At 37.2% G+C, this 15,179-nt stretch overlaps 1 protein-coding gene across 1 annotated transcript in view; it reads right to left on the bottom strand.

The window, feature by feature from the left end:
• cntfr (ciliary neurotrophic factor receptor) overlaps window positions 1-15,179 on the bottom strand; it is a 168,529-nt gene that overhangs the window by 38,502 nt on the left and 114,848 nt on the right. Inside the window, exons 3-4 of the mRNA XM_037692305.1 lie at window positions 5,662-5,779; window positions 2,783-2,949 (exon numbers count right to left, since the gene is read on the bottom strand). Coding sequence (XP_037548233.1) covers window positions 2,783-2,949; window positions 5,662-5,779 — 285 coding nt within the window. The remainder of the gene's footprint in view (window positions 1-2,782; window positions 2,950-5,661; window positions 5,780-15,179) is intronic.

Raw genomic sequence — 15,179 nt, 5'->3', positions numbered from 1 at the left:
TATACTTATCTACTCCTGTGACCTAAAACAATAGTCAAAATCTTTCATTAGGATTTTGTAGAAATGTTATGATCAAATAATATTTTACATATTTTGGTTAGTGTTTTAAACAGTTTAGTTTGACATTATTTACAATTTACATGGTTAGAGTGGCAAAATTATTATAATTATGCAGGAGGTCCTCCTGTCTACACCAGAAATGCCCCAGCCAGCTTCTGCTGAAATGTGTTTTTTTGCTTATAAATAAAGAGCTTTTTGTTATTAGCCAACCTAAAGTTATGTAACCACAATGACATTCTTGAAATAGCAGTTGTTTCAAGGTGGCAAAATATCGCCTTTTTTCTCTTGTCCATGCCAAGACTAGTTGTCAGTTCATCAATCAAGTTTGAATTAAACTTTTTTTTTTTCTGATGTTGTTTAAAACGTGGTCTACAACAGGTACCACAGTCATGCCCTTTCCATAGAAAATAAATTGAAAAGCTCGGAATTATCCCGTTACGTGACAAACCGATGATGTTTTTAGATTATTTGAAAAAGAAAAGTAGTCTAGTGTTCACAAGACCCATAAAATCACCACTTAAAGAGATTTCCATCTCATTAGGATCTACAGTATTTGGCTCATAATGAAAGGGTGAACACAAAGCTGCAGAAAAAACAAAGGAACAATAAAAATAAAAAAAAAGGGGCGATTGCAAAGTTACAAGAAGTGCACACAAGAAAGAGAGCAACAGCAAATCCAACGAAAGGAGCGGTGGGGTATTTTGATATCTCTAAAAGGGATATTTCCTCAGCCAAGGCGCTAATCCGGCTACCATTAGCATTTTCATGAGTCCTGTGTCCGGGGGTTGGCAGAGCATGTCACTGCCTCATTTGGTTACTTTTGAAAACACATAAGCACCCACACACACACACATACACACACACAATTTCTCTCTCTCTCAGTCTTTTAAAACCACCTCCACACTACCTCCCCCCCTCCAGCCGACACTCCCCACAGAACGCTCACAGCCCTGTTGGTGAATGTGTCATGCAAACCAATATTGCTCTAAAATCAAAGCAACAGAGCTGAGGAGTGCTTCCAGCACTTCTCTTATCTGTCAGACTTCTCCACATTCCTCCCTTAAAATGAATTTCTTCTCTTCGATGCCTTTTCGGTCAGAGTTGCTGATGAATCCCATAATTCCTGTTATTGTGTGGCCTTCTGAACAAATATATTACCATCAAAACAGCTTTTCTTCTTCAAAAAAAGGGGCTTACACAATAGGCCAAAGGAAGACCTAACTTTTATATTTGGATTTTTTATTAGAATGACAAAAAATGTGCTTGTTTAGCAGCTGTTTTTTTTGGTTTAGAGGATGTGGTGGAAAAAAAAAAAAAAAGAAAGGATATGGAGGAGTTACAAACCTGTCAATAACGAGTTTAATAGGAATTGCTGTACAAAAATGTTTATGAATTTATTAGTTGGTACAACAATGTTCAGTCAGGTCATCTTGACCATTTCTTTTTTTTTTTTTTTTTTTTTTTGCTGAGACATTTCATCCTCCATCCAAAGGACTTCTTCAGTCTGAGGAGACACCAAACAAGCAGATTCCCACACACAATATACTCCATAGTGGGAAAAAAAATGGTTTGCTGGTGCTAAAATGGCCTCCAGTGCCCACCCTTTCCCCTGTCAACTCCTTTGAGACAGTCATGCCAAAGTGGTTCAAAACACCAACGTTCATGCTCAATAATCCAGGTAAAAATCCAACAATGTTCAGTCAGGTCATCTGAACGGTTTCTTTTCTTTTTTTTATGAGACGTTTCATCCTTCATCCAAAGGACTTGTTTAATCTGAGGAGCCAGCAAAACAAACTGGTTCCTACAAAAAGCATACGCCATAGAGAAAACCAAAGTTTCTAAAGTCTGTGAACTTTGGTGCTTTGAACCACTTTGGCCTGACTGTCTCAGAGGAGTTGACGGGGGTGAGGGCGGACCCCAGAGGCCATCTTAGCACCAGCAAACTGTTTTTTTTTTTTTTTTTCCCCACTATGGAGTTTTCTGTTTGTGAGAATCAGTTTGTTTGGTGGCTTCTCTGATTGAAGAAGTCCTTTGGATGAAAGACGAAATGTCTAAGCCAAAAAAACAACAACAACAAAAAAACGTTCAGGTGACCTGACTGAACAATGTTGGATTTCTACCTGGATTATTGAGCATAAACTTTGCTGTTATTATTTGGTTATTTTGGTTAAAAAAAAAGAGTGCCCGAGCAGTTGGTTTCTTGCTAACAACAAGAAATATTTAGTGACATTTATTTGGCAATCACAGCTTCAATTTCCTTTGCTTCCATTGCAACAAGCATTGCTGTGTGTGTAGCAAAGCTCCAAAGGGAACCAGAAGGGAAGGCCATCCGTTATCTGTGGTTAAACAAATGCATTATCTCAAGTGTTGGCATCTTCAAAGAGTTGCTTTGACACTCTGCCTTTTAGTCCTTTTTGTTCCTCAGCCAAAAACCCGTCAGTCTCTTTGACACAAAGAAATCTGCTTTCCCCTTGAACTGAGCTGTGAATAAACTTTGATAAAACACTTTAATGTTTTGCAGATTGAAGAAACTATTTCTGAAACATTTTCTTTTTTAAATTTGAAACCAAATGCCACGAGGAAACGTAAGCGACAATTATCCCCAACAAGCATTAGCTGGTGTCGTGAATCATTTTGTGCACTTTTAACAGACAAGACAAACAAAATGCGCAGGGAAGTAAAATGGCAGTAAAATTAAAATACAATGACACGTCCGTCTTACCTATATTGGACTCTTCAAAGCTGTAAGTGTTAGATGTTTTCCCCAAGGCATTTATTGCCGTCACATTAACTATGTAGGGGTAGGACGAGAAGACCTCTGGAAATCGTACATGACATCGATTCTTGTGGACCGGATCTTTCTGCACTGCCAGTGAGCGCTGGTTATGCCTAAAGAGATAAATAAAATATAAGCTAAGAGGGGGCAGACAGGAAAAGGTAAAGGAAAAAAAAAAAAGAGTAGACACTAGGAGAACAGGATTAAGAAGCTTGTAGTGAGTTTCCTGTTTGAACAAGGTTTCAGATGATTCGGAGTGTGACTCTAGATAAATAGCAGGGAGAACTGAAGCAGCTTTGCCTCATTATACCCATCAAAACCAGGACATTGATTTGATAGGTTTAGAATTTTGACTAAATTCCAAATAATTTCACCCCTTCCCTTCACTGTTGCCTCGTGCAGGCTAGAAAACTACAGAGTAAAAGGACGTACAGTAGTCCCTCGCTACTTCGCGGCTTATTTTTTGCGGACTCGCTCTATCGCGATTTTTCAAAGTAACTGAACACGACACACAATGGATGATTGATGGGTGAGCCACATGATCGTCATGGATTTTTTACATTTAAAATTCATTATTTTAAATGATTTAGCACCCGTGTGCAACCCACAGCTGTGTGAGAATCTTCCTTCTGCAGCTGATGTCCGCACTGCACGGAGATCAGCTGATCTCCTGCAGAGGGGAGAAGTGGGCGTGGCCAAAGTGCAGGAGAGAGGAGGCAGAGAGCTGAAATCAAAACATTCTGTGCTCTTTTTAGAGCTTTCAGAGTTAAGAACAATTTGTAAAATATTGAAAGAGTGTGGGAAGGGTTTAAAACACCTTTATTAAACTACTAATTTAAAAATGTGTGCTATATTCCTACTTCACAGTTTTTCACTTATCGTGGGGCTTCAGGGTACGGATCCCCAGCAATAAACGAGGGACCACTGTATGGCAATTGTGTCCATTTATGCACACATAAAAAAAGACAGACTTAGATTACAAAGTGCTATCTTGAATATTTAGTAGTTAAATATTTTAACTTCTATCATTTGAGATTTTGAATTAAAGCATGGTAGTCCATGATATTGGATTTTACCCTTGACAGACATGGTTTTGTTGGTTTCAATGCTGAATTACCATATTTTTCGCCCTATAAGTCCCATTTTTTTTGCATAATGTACATGCACTGCAACTTATATGATGAAACAACATATTTATGGATTTTTTCTCATATTTATAAACCAATTTTTTTGTCTGAGAAATTACCGTTTTCATTCATTCTGACTGAAATTATTGAACACTACCATTTTCAGCCGCTAGATGGCAGTCGAGCAGCATGGCATGCCATTGTATCATGTATATCATAGGTAAAAGTGACTATTAATGACAGTCGGATTGCCATAGCCTACCACCGTCGTCTGCCTGGTGCAACCGTCAAATCAGCTTAATTTTGATGCACCGTCCCGGTGAAATGCAGCTAATTTGACCCCTGAAGTGCATTATTAAGTAAAAGTTCAACTGAGACACGTCTTTTCTATAAAATCAAACTAACAAATAATTATCCTGATGCATGCTCAATAATCCAGGTAGAAAAATCCCCAAAACAATTAACAAATAATTGTTTTTAGGAGGTTATCTTGTTTAGTTTTGAAGAAATGAACAGCGAGTCACCCTCTGCGCGTTCATGTTTCTACATTATCGGCTTTTGAAAAATGCAGCTGACTTGACCGTCAAAGTGCATTTATTAAGTAAAAGTTAGACTGAGACACACCTTTATTATACTTTCAAGCAAAGCAATAATTGTTTTTAAGTATTAATCTTGTTAAATTCTTGTTAAAGTCCTCCCGTGCACGCTCTCCCTGCCGCCATTTGGCAGTCAATCGATTTTTGGCACAACACCGGCCCACATTCTGGGTTGTCAGCGGCGACGCGTAACTAACGCGACACATCAGCCCTGACGCATAATAGATGCGACGTATGAGGCGAAGCAACATATTTATGGATTGTTCCATTTTATTAGACATATTTGGACTGATGCGACTAATAGGGCGGTGCAACGTTTACGGCGTAAAATACGGTACATTCAATTTTGTATTTACATTTTCCTGTTTTACAATTTATGTTTCATTTGCCTTTATGTTTAACCACAGCTTAAAGTACAGATGCAGTTTGCCCGTTTGAAGTCAGCAAATCTAAATTCATTCAAGATTAGCGGGTCAATAATGACTCTTAATGGAACACTTAATTTATCACAGATAAAAGCCAGATGCCAGAAACTAGAATTGGGAGTTACGAGTGACAGTTAAAGTCCTGTTTTAGATTACAAAGGAGCTGCTCTGAACAATGAGAAGCCGATGGTGTGTAAAATATTTAAAAAGGCATCCCTTGTGGTTCCATGCCAGTCTGCTCCTTGAGTTCCACGGACTATACAGTTTACTGTTATTGTCATTATCTTCCAGTCTCCGTTGGCCTAATTATTATTTAAACTATAATATTGGTGTTATAATATTAATGAGCGCAGCATCCAGATGCTGCTGTGTAAACAGGGAAGCTCTGTGATTGTTTAAAGTAAACATGCTTTTTCAGCATCTGCTGCACTGTTTAAGCTGGTCTAAACAGAGCAAAACACTTCTTATAAACATCTCAGAGTGATTGTTTTATATGTTATTTTAGTTAAAAGTTATACTGTCAATGCTTGGGAGCTTGCCTTTTCTCATTCTTACACTGATGTGAAGTAAGCAACAGGGAATACTGTAGATCAAACAACAAAGTTAACATCAACATAAGCATGGAAATCATGCGTAAATCCACACGTTTCACTCGGATATATTTTACGCAGACTTACTGTATGTCCACTTCAAAGGCTGTGGGGATGTACGTTGGATGCTGTAGGTGCCAGTTGCAGTAGAAACCTTTAGGGTAGGTGTTGGACCGACAGGTGATCACAGGCTCCCTGGGGAGAACTACAACAAAAAGAAACAGTTCATTGCAGCACATAATTACGCTGAGTTTAAGACAGTCAAAAAATTAAATAACGTTAAATCCTAGCAACAGGCTTTACATTAATCAAATACAAAGCAGCTATGGCTAATTAAGCATTGCTTTATTGCATATTACATTCTTGATCAAATTTCTCATTAAAACTGCATCGGCTTCTCAGTTCAAATTAACTCGTGTCTCTGGTTTGTTTTATTAGATACGTTTCCAATTTATTTAGCTTTGGATGTCTGCATTTTCTTGGGCTAGACTTTAATGTTTAATAACAAATGCATTAAGTTTTAATGAGGAGGGAGATGCAAGGGTGAAAAAAGTCTAATCACCAAGTTGCATTCTTTAAGTTTACTCTGTAACTGAAAGCTTTTACATTTTATAGTTTAATGTCTTTTACGAAACAAACTTCTTTCAGCTAAATGTCCTTTTTTGAGGAACTAACTTGCTATTGAAATTGTGTTTTTAGGTCTTTTTTAGTTTGTTTTATTTTTTCCTGAATATTCTTATAAAAATCTATGTATTTTGTGTTTTTTTCTGAAAAAAAATATTTTTAACAAATTAATTGATATTCTATTTAATCTAAATTGTTTGGAGAGTTCATTTAGAGAAACGTGCAATAAGGAATGCTGCACAGAAGTCTGTTGGAATCAGCCTCCCCACCATAACAGACATCTACACCTCTAGATGCAGGAAGAGAGCCACCTGCATCATGAAGGACCACACTCACCCAGCACACACACTTTTTGCCCCACTCTTTAAGGTTAAAGAGCATTAAGTGTAGAACCACTAGACTGAGGAACAGCATCTACCCTGAGGCTGTTAGACTCATGAATATCTAAAAAAAAAAAAAAAAAAAAAAATCACATCATGCTGCTGATTTGTTTCAAGTTGTTGTGTTCATTCGTACTCACCTGCTCACACAGACTCATGTTCGTGCTGCTGTTCAGCATATAGTTTTTGTTTTATGCTACTAGTGCTTAGTGTATTTTTAGTCAACGTTTTTCTTAGTTCATATTATAGATCTTATTACTGTTTTTCTTTTACATTTTAATACTTTTGTTGGATGTAACTGGGACCCTGTGTACACAATTTCAATCCACCACAAGTACCTCATGTGGTGTGTATGCCAAATAAAGAACCTTGAATCCTTGAATAGTTGCCTTGCCTTCAGAAGTGTTGTCAAAATATATATTTTAAAACATATCAAAGCAAAAAAAAAACCCAAAAAATAAAACTGAGACAGAGGAAAGAAGAAGGTTCTGTTGAGAACAAATTGAGCTTTTGGTTACAAATGGTGTGGAGTAAAAAAAACAAACAAGTTAAGCCCTAAGTAGACAAAGAGAAAAAAACGAGACAATTAAAAGTGAACAAGCTGTTCTGAGAGAAGCAAGATGAAACCTTCTACTTAAACCTAAACATTAAACTAAAGTGCAAGTTCAAGTAGGTTTTATTGTCGTTTCATAACATGTGGTACAGGAGGTGGAACGACATTGTGTACACAGGGTCCCAGATACATCCAACAATAACAAAAATATAAATTTTACAAAGAAACAGTAATAAGGATCTAAGATATAAACTAAGAAATATGCTAAACACTAATAGTGCAAACCAATACGCCGAACAGCAGCAGCACAAACAAGAGTCTGTGTGAGCAGATGAGTACGAATGAATGCAGCAGCATGAAATGATCAGCAGCATGAGATCAGCCGCATGGATAATCAGCAGCACATACCAGTCAAAGTGAGAAAAGTGAGGAGTGAGGAAAGTGAGGAAAGGCAACAAATAATCCATTTTAAAAAAGAAATAAAAAAAAAAGAAAAATAAATACAATCCAGTGGTTCCCAATCCTTGTCCCTGAGGAACACCATCCTGCATGTTTTTGTTTTTCCTCTGCACCAGCGCATCTGATTTGAATGAAAGGGTTATTAACAGGCTTCTGCCAAACTTAAGGCAGTAATTAAACCACTGGTTCAGGTGTGTTGGAGCAGAGAAACAACAAACATCCAGGATGGTGTTCCTCAAGGAGCAGAGTTGGGAACCATTGCTTTATCTTTATACAACCTAAAATCCCTTGAGCACTTGTTCCTGATATAATTTACAATTTCATGCTTTAACCATTATGTTAGCAATACTTCTAGTTTCATTTTGCATCATTAATTTAAGGTCTTCACAATGTTTTCTGGTCAAAGCCTGGAAAAGATCAGCTTTGTTAAACTTGCTCAGTAAATATCCATCACAATCACTGCAACTAACATTTGCAGTCGTGTTGCAGAATCTATGTTTGTTCTGGCTGTTTGTAAAACTTTCTGAAAACACCACTTTCAAGATAAATGTTTTCAAAAACAGCCTTGCAGGCTCACATCCACATGTTAAAGGTTTCCTTAATTGGCTGCTGTGGGGTCATTTGACTGTCGCACACAATCAGCTGTGTTTAAACGGTCACTGCAGCAACTAATTAGCCTGTCAATAATGGATAATAATGGATACTGGGGACGGTATCCAATCGCACTAAGTTAATCACAGAGACTAATTGAGGCCATCTCAATCAATTGGCTCCTCATCTGAGAGCTTCAGTCAAAGTCACGCAAAATAAAATGTCGCACACAAACATGTCACAGCGCACAATTAGTGTCAGGACGAAGCAACACACTCACATACACAGATCCTGCAGGGGTTTGTAGAATTAGCTGTAATCAATCAAGCTGCTTATTATGAACTTGGCTCAAAGACAACATCTTAAAAGACACATTGGTGTGTGTGGTTGTGTGTCTATGTGTGCGTGTCGGAGTGGGGTGGTGGTTAAAATAATGATGGGCTTCAGTTGGGTCAAGGAAACCTGGAGGAGGAAGAATGAGCACAGATGTGAGCTCATGCTAGCCTTGTTTGTTTTGGATTATTTGAACTCAAAGGTGTTTACTCCTTTAAATCTGCTCATTTCCTGCTGCAAAAGTGCTGCCAAAGAACTGCTGAGCTATCTCAAAGAAAAGTTCTTAGTTCTTTATTTTTATATTTTATGACAGAGGATTTTTTTATTTTTATTTTAAAATAATGATGTTGTTTAGGCGCTGTGATGGAACTTGCGACCCGTCCAGGGTGTACCCCGCCCCTCGCACAGTGATGGCTGGACATAGGCACCGGCGACCCCCGTGACCCAAAAAGGAAGAGGCGGGTAAAAGATAATGGATGGATGGATGATGTTTATAAAAGAAACAGAAAACAAACCTGGTGTAATAAGGGAACCATTATAAAGTAATCACTGTGTATTTTAAATACAGTAGTCCCTCGCTACTTTGTGGTTTGACTTTCACAGACTTGCTATTTTGTGGATTGTCAGCACACTTTTTTGTTAATGTACAGGACACATGATTGTCAACTTTTATTTTACTCACGTGATTGGGACAGTACTGGATACAGTATAGTAAAAAGTTAACGAAAAAATAAAATACTTCGGATAGGCATTGCCATTTTGTAGTTTTCTCTCAATAAACCTCCACTGTATTCCTACTCATAATGACCACATTACCCAGAAGCCAACAGGGCCCCACTTAGAAGCTCAGTTTCTTTTTGCTGAAAAACTACAGGGAAAGTTTTGATCTGATCCAAAAAAGTTTGGCGCTTATTGTCACTGTAATAATTTAGTAATAAAAATTGAATGCTCAAAGGAAAGAGCTGCACGGAACCCATGGAACTGGACCAAAACTGGATCCCTAGACTCAGTGGTGAACCGACAGCTCGTAGTCAGCCCATGAGGACTTCCGAGCGGGATGCGTGCCGCTGAAGTCCGGCGATCCATATGGAGCCTGCTGGGACTTTTTTCATCTCTTTCCTACCAGCCGACGAGGACCTCCAAACAGGGACAGGATGGTAAGTAAAACTTAGTAGCTACATATACGTATGTTGTTAAAATTAGTAGTTCAAATGTTTAGAAGACTGATTGTAGGCTTCATCGGTGCAGGGTTCATCTGCAGAAACGAAACTGAGTCGAACCAGAACCGAGTCAGACAGAACTGAATCAAACCAGAACGAGAGATGTTGCTGTTCAGCAGAGCTGGTGAGTAAAATTTAGTAACTACATATACAATATTGTACGTATGTTGTTAAAATGAGTAGGTTTAAGAGATTAGAACATTGCAAGAGTGTGGGAAGGGTTTCTAAAGCCTTAATATATATATATATATATATAAATACAAAAAAAATACAAGGTCACTACGTCGCGGATTTAAAATAAAATAAAAAACAGATATAAGACACTGTTCTTGCATTGAAGCTCACTATTTAGCATGAACTGTACTAATTAATACTCACTCCTACAATAAAAGTCACAGGTTACTTTTTACTCTGTAACTGTGATGGTTAATTTTCTTTTTTTTAAATAATTTTATTAATACCGGTATAATAATAATAATAATAATAATAATAATAATAATAATAATAATACTAATGTTAAATAGCAAAACAGAGGGAACCCTGTGACCCAAAATGGAAAAAGCGGGTAAAGACGATGGATGGAAGAAAACAGATGTGAAACCCAAGTGGTATAACGCAATATAAAATAAATAAAAGTCACTGTCATAATATAATAAATCTAATTAAAACACAGTTAGGAATTGATAAAAGGAAAGTTGAAGGGCTTTGTTTTCGCATCACAATTCGACAAATGTACCCTTAAAGGGTTCAGACAGCACAGATGCGTGAAATGCTGAGAGAAACTGCTGCACATTTGCTTCTGTTAGAATATCAAAGGTGTCTGTTCATCCAGTGAAAATAGATTTTAAAACAGAGGGATGGAAACAACAAGGAATAACACACCTGTAGTACAGAAAAAAAATCAGAGAACAAAGCTAAGATGAATATTAAAGCACATGAAACAACAATTCAAATTAAAATTACATTGTGCAGGTGTCCCTCCTACTCCTCTTTTCTGTTTTTGTTTATTTGTTTGTTTTTGTGAATGCACTGGCATATTACCTGAATGGCACATAGGACACAGCTCATGAATAAATGCTGTTTGAATTACCGTAGTTTGCTTTCATCAGCTGGTTTGAATTGCTAAATCGAAAGGGATTGTGAAGAAGCTTTTTGTTAGCTTCTGTTAGCTTTACTGGAATATACACCTGCATCTCTGCATGAGTGTGATTACAGACTCAGACTCATGAATTATATTAAAAGCAGAGAACAATGTTAATTAAAGACACACACATTCAAATTCTCTCGCACTTACATGAGTAACTTTATCAGTCATTAGTTATAATTTTAGGTGAAATTCCTGCAAATTTAGTCACCTGAACTCCAAACCAAATAAACAAAACACATAATTAAATTCTTACATTTGCAAATATTTCATGCATTACACTTAAATTAATTGGTAAAATGATCTGTATTTTAGGAGATGTTGAATTGTAAATGATTTGTGACGAAACAAAGCGTTAAATCAAGTTATTTAAAGGGTATAATCATTGGCCTGTCGTGATTAACAATAAATCAATTCATCACATGATAAATTAAAATTATTGACCACATTTTTATTTATCGGCTTTATCGTTTCTTGGTGTTTCTTTCTTTCTACTGGACACTGGATGACAAAAGGCTCAACTCCAGTACTCTTCACTGACACCTCCCTTTCTCTTTAAAATCAGTTTTAACCGTCCAAAATCACATTTTTGGATCGCTAAAAGCAGCTAAGCTGAGAAGCTAAGCTACGAGCTAAGCTAACAGGCTGACCTCGGGGAAAAAAAGACTCCGTCTTGTTGAAGCTCCAACATTTACAGTTGAAAACTGTGCCTTAGTCTAAAAAGTTGTTTTTCTCTGCAAAAATAAGCTGATAACTTGTTTACTGATTGTTTATTACAAGTTGTATAAGGCAAATGCTATGCTAAAGAGCAAAAGACATTTGAGCGTCCGCCATTTTGAGAACCTAAAAACAAGAGACAGCCCATGTCACGTCAAGAGGCCTCCCTCCCATTTTTCTTAAAGAGACACGTTGCTCGCTCCCTCACTATCCATCCTTCGGTTCAAACAGTCTTACACTGACATCAAGTGGTAAAAAAGGTACTACACAGAAATCAACCTACATTTCTTCTTAAATTTGACAATAATTACTACTGTCAGATTTCAGACAATATAATGGTGTATTGCAATAATGTTTGAGACAATTAATCACCCAGCAAAATGTGTTATCATGACAGGCATATGTACTCATAGGTCTTTATTATTTTAAAAGCTTTTTAAAACATATTTTCTACATGGTTATAAGGAATTTACTTCAGGTAAATTTCAATGCAGGGTGACCTGAACTGATCAAAGTCTATTCAACTGAAGTTATAAATGTCCAAACATTAGTATTTTGTAGATATGGCTTCAGAATATCTTAACTTTCACTAAATGGCATTTTTAACATATGCAAATATTTTGTACAATGTCCTGAGGAGATATTTGTTGTAAATTGGCACTGGAAAAAAAATACAATAGAAATAAATATCTATCTTTAATAAGAAAATAGTGTGCACAAATTATTAACAATATTATAGACTCTGATTTTATTCATATAAGTTACATATTTTTAATTGGACAGATCAAAGACTGCAACAATGTACCTTGACTATGTATACTTAAATGTTTCAAAGCAATTAGTCAGGCTAAATCACATTCTACAGGAGGTTTTTTTTTTTTTTTTTTTTTTTTTTTTACTGATACATTATGGTTCACTTGAAAATGAAACAGATTGTTGTAAAAAAATAAAAAATAAAAAAATCTCTTTCCTCATTAGGACTACATACGTTTAGGACAAGCAGACATGCAGAGCCCATAATGAAACATGGTGCAACAATACACTGAAACCAGAGAATAATTCAGACGTTCACTTGTATATGGTTTAGATCGCATGATCAAAGTCGGGACGTAATTAACCTCGGAGCAACACATTTTGTTTTTGAACATAATAAAACCAGCAGCCAAAAGCTTCTTATTTTTTCTTCCTTTCTTTCCGAACCCTCTCCCACTGCAGCACTAATCCAAACCTGTCACAGAGAAATTCAGGGTCTCGCCATAAAGGATTTTTGTCACAGGAGGGCGCGTGCAAACACACACGCACACTCGCACTAAGAAATGTGATGAGAGACAATGACATCCAGTAGCCTGGTTGCTAGGCTGCAGACACTGTAGTAATTGCTATTTCGTTGTGTTGGTCGCCTCCCTGCTGCTTTGTGTTTTTAGTGTACGTGTATTCTTATGGATCTCGGTGTGTGTGAAAATTCATTTGTGTCCTGATAGTGAGTGAACTCTCTTGCCATCACAGGAAAGTAAATAAATAAATCTCTGTGCGGGTGATTTCTCAACTTTGTGATAAAATACGAGGTTTATACCCTTAACATAATCATACAATTACAGCCTTTTCAACCCTGTTGGGTCATACACCCCACTCATATTTCCCTTGATTTGATTTTTGCCTTCATGGAATCAATTTAACAGGCTACAAACTTTGGCTAACATAGTTAAGTGTGAGGAAAAACAAGCCAGGGGTGTTCCCTTGGCCAGCTATCGGTGCATTTATCTATCGTGCACATCTTTTTCAGTTTGAACTTTGTTCTCGTTAGAAAGCACACAGAGCCTCTCCTGGTTTGAATGGCCTGTAGGTATACGGCTCTGGACTCTGCGTGACTCGGCCTGCCAGCGCTGGGCATTCTGCGTTTTAGATTAGCTTAGTCATGAGTCATGGGAGAAAGAGGAATGTAAATAAAACTGTAGGACAAAGTCATAGAGACGCAGTGGTGCCTTTTTGTCCAGACCAGCTGTCGTGGTTAACAGTAATGAAATTTTAGTGCACTATTTATAACTGGCACCCCAAAGCTACCCTAAAGTGTATGATATGTGAAGTTGTTTGTTTGTATGACAGTATTGTGTGTACAAAAGGTAATATAAAACTTTATATAAGTGTAACTGAAATGAAAAAAAAAAGCATACGTTCATATGGTATGTTTGTCTCTTTAAAAGGTTTATGTCTGCAAGAGTGATGTACCCATGGTGTCTTCAGCCTGATAATAAAACATTCACAGGTTAGTCAAGTGCACTTTGTTATCCTGCGGGTTGTAAAATGTAACAAACAAAACAGAAAAAAACAACAACAACACACATAAAACATCCTAAAACAGCAAATGGTTTTGTAAGGAGTCCAAGCCACCTGACACATGTCCCTCCCCACACCCCGCGGACCCTGCAAACAGAAGCCTTCTTGGTTCACGAGTCAGCTAATGGCTTAGAAAACACACCAGTTGCCACCGTGCTGTTAGGGAGGTGTAAAATCCAAACATAATTGTGTCCCTAAGCTTCTGCATTAGCCAACTTGTAATTTCCCAAGTTTCATATTCCTTTTTTAAAAAAAAACATTTATGGGACAGAAGTATTGTAGCATGTTGTTGCCCCCTCCAGAGGTAAATCTTTGCTGAGTTTTGTGCATGGCCTTAAGCTGCGATTACACTGATGGCTGGCTCACGACATGATCACATGATGACATCAGCAGAGCAGATATTATGGTGGTTTACAGGTGCAAACACGTTGCAAACACATAAATGATGCAAACTCCAATACACTCAAACACAAAACAACAAAAGCAACAGAAAAATGTGGCAAATATCAAAAACAACTTATTTTTTCCTCCAACTTTCTTTTGGGCATCCCGATAATATCTTTATGGGGTCTGGTCCCATATGACTTGATGGTCGAGTTCCCCTCATGGTCTGGTGCATTTCTGTTTGGTGGAGTGAGTTTGCAGTGTTTCTTACTTGCAGTTGTTTTGAGGGCAGTTTTATCCTTTTGGTATTTGCAGCATTCTTTTTTTTTTTATTTATTTTTTTTATGTAGGCCTGTCACAATAAACAATAAATCAATTAATCGCATGATAAATTAAAATTATCAAACTCATTTTCATTTATCGGCTTTATCGTTTCCATGTGTCTCTGTTTCTACTGAAGACGCTGGATGGCAAAAGGCTCAAGTCCGGTGCTCTTCACTGACCACTCCCTTTCTCTTTAAAATCCATTTTAACAATCTAAAATCGTGTTTTTGGATCATTAAAAGCAGCTAAGCTGAGAAGCTAAGCTATGAGCTAAGCTAACAGGCCGACCTCGGGAAAAAAAAAAACTTCCATTTTGACGAAGCTCCAAAATTCACAGTTGAAACCCGCTTCAAGTAAAAAGTTGTTTTTCCTCTACAAAAAGAAGCTGATAACATCCTGATGCATGCTCAATAATCCAGGTAGAAAAATCCAAAAAAAGTTCAATCTGGTCCTCTGGACATTCAAAAAAAACAAAAACAAAACAAAGCAAAAAAATCTAGAAACGTTTCGTCTCTCATCCAAGAGACTTCCGCAGTCTGAGG

The sequence above is a fragment of the Nematolebias whitei genome, chromosome 18, assembly GCF_014905685.2.
Source record: "Nematolebias whitei isolate Nwh7 chromosome 18, NemWhi1, whole genome shotgun sequence".
Classification (NCBI taxonomy): domain Eukaryota; kingdom Metazoa; phylum Chordata; class Actinopteri; order Cyprinodontiformes; family Rivulidae; genus Nematolebias; species Nematolebias whitei.
This window is presented reverse-complemented; position numbering and strand designations above follow the sequence as displayed.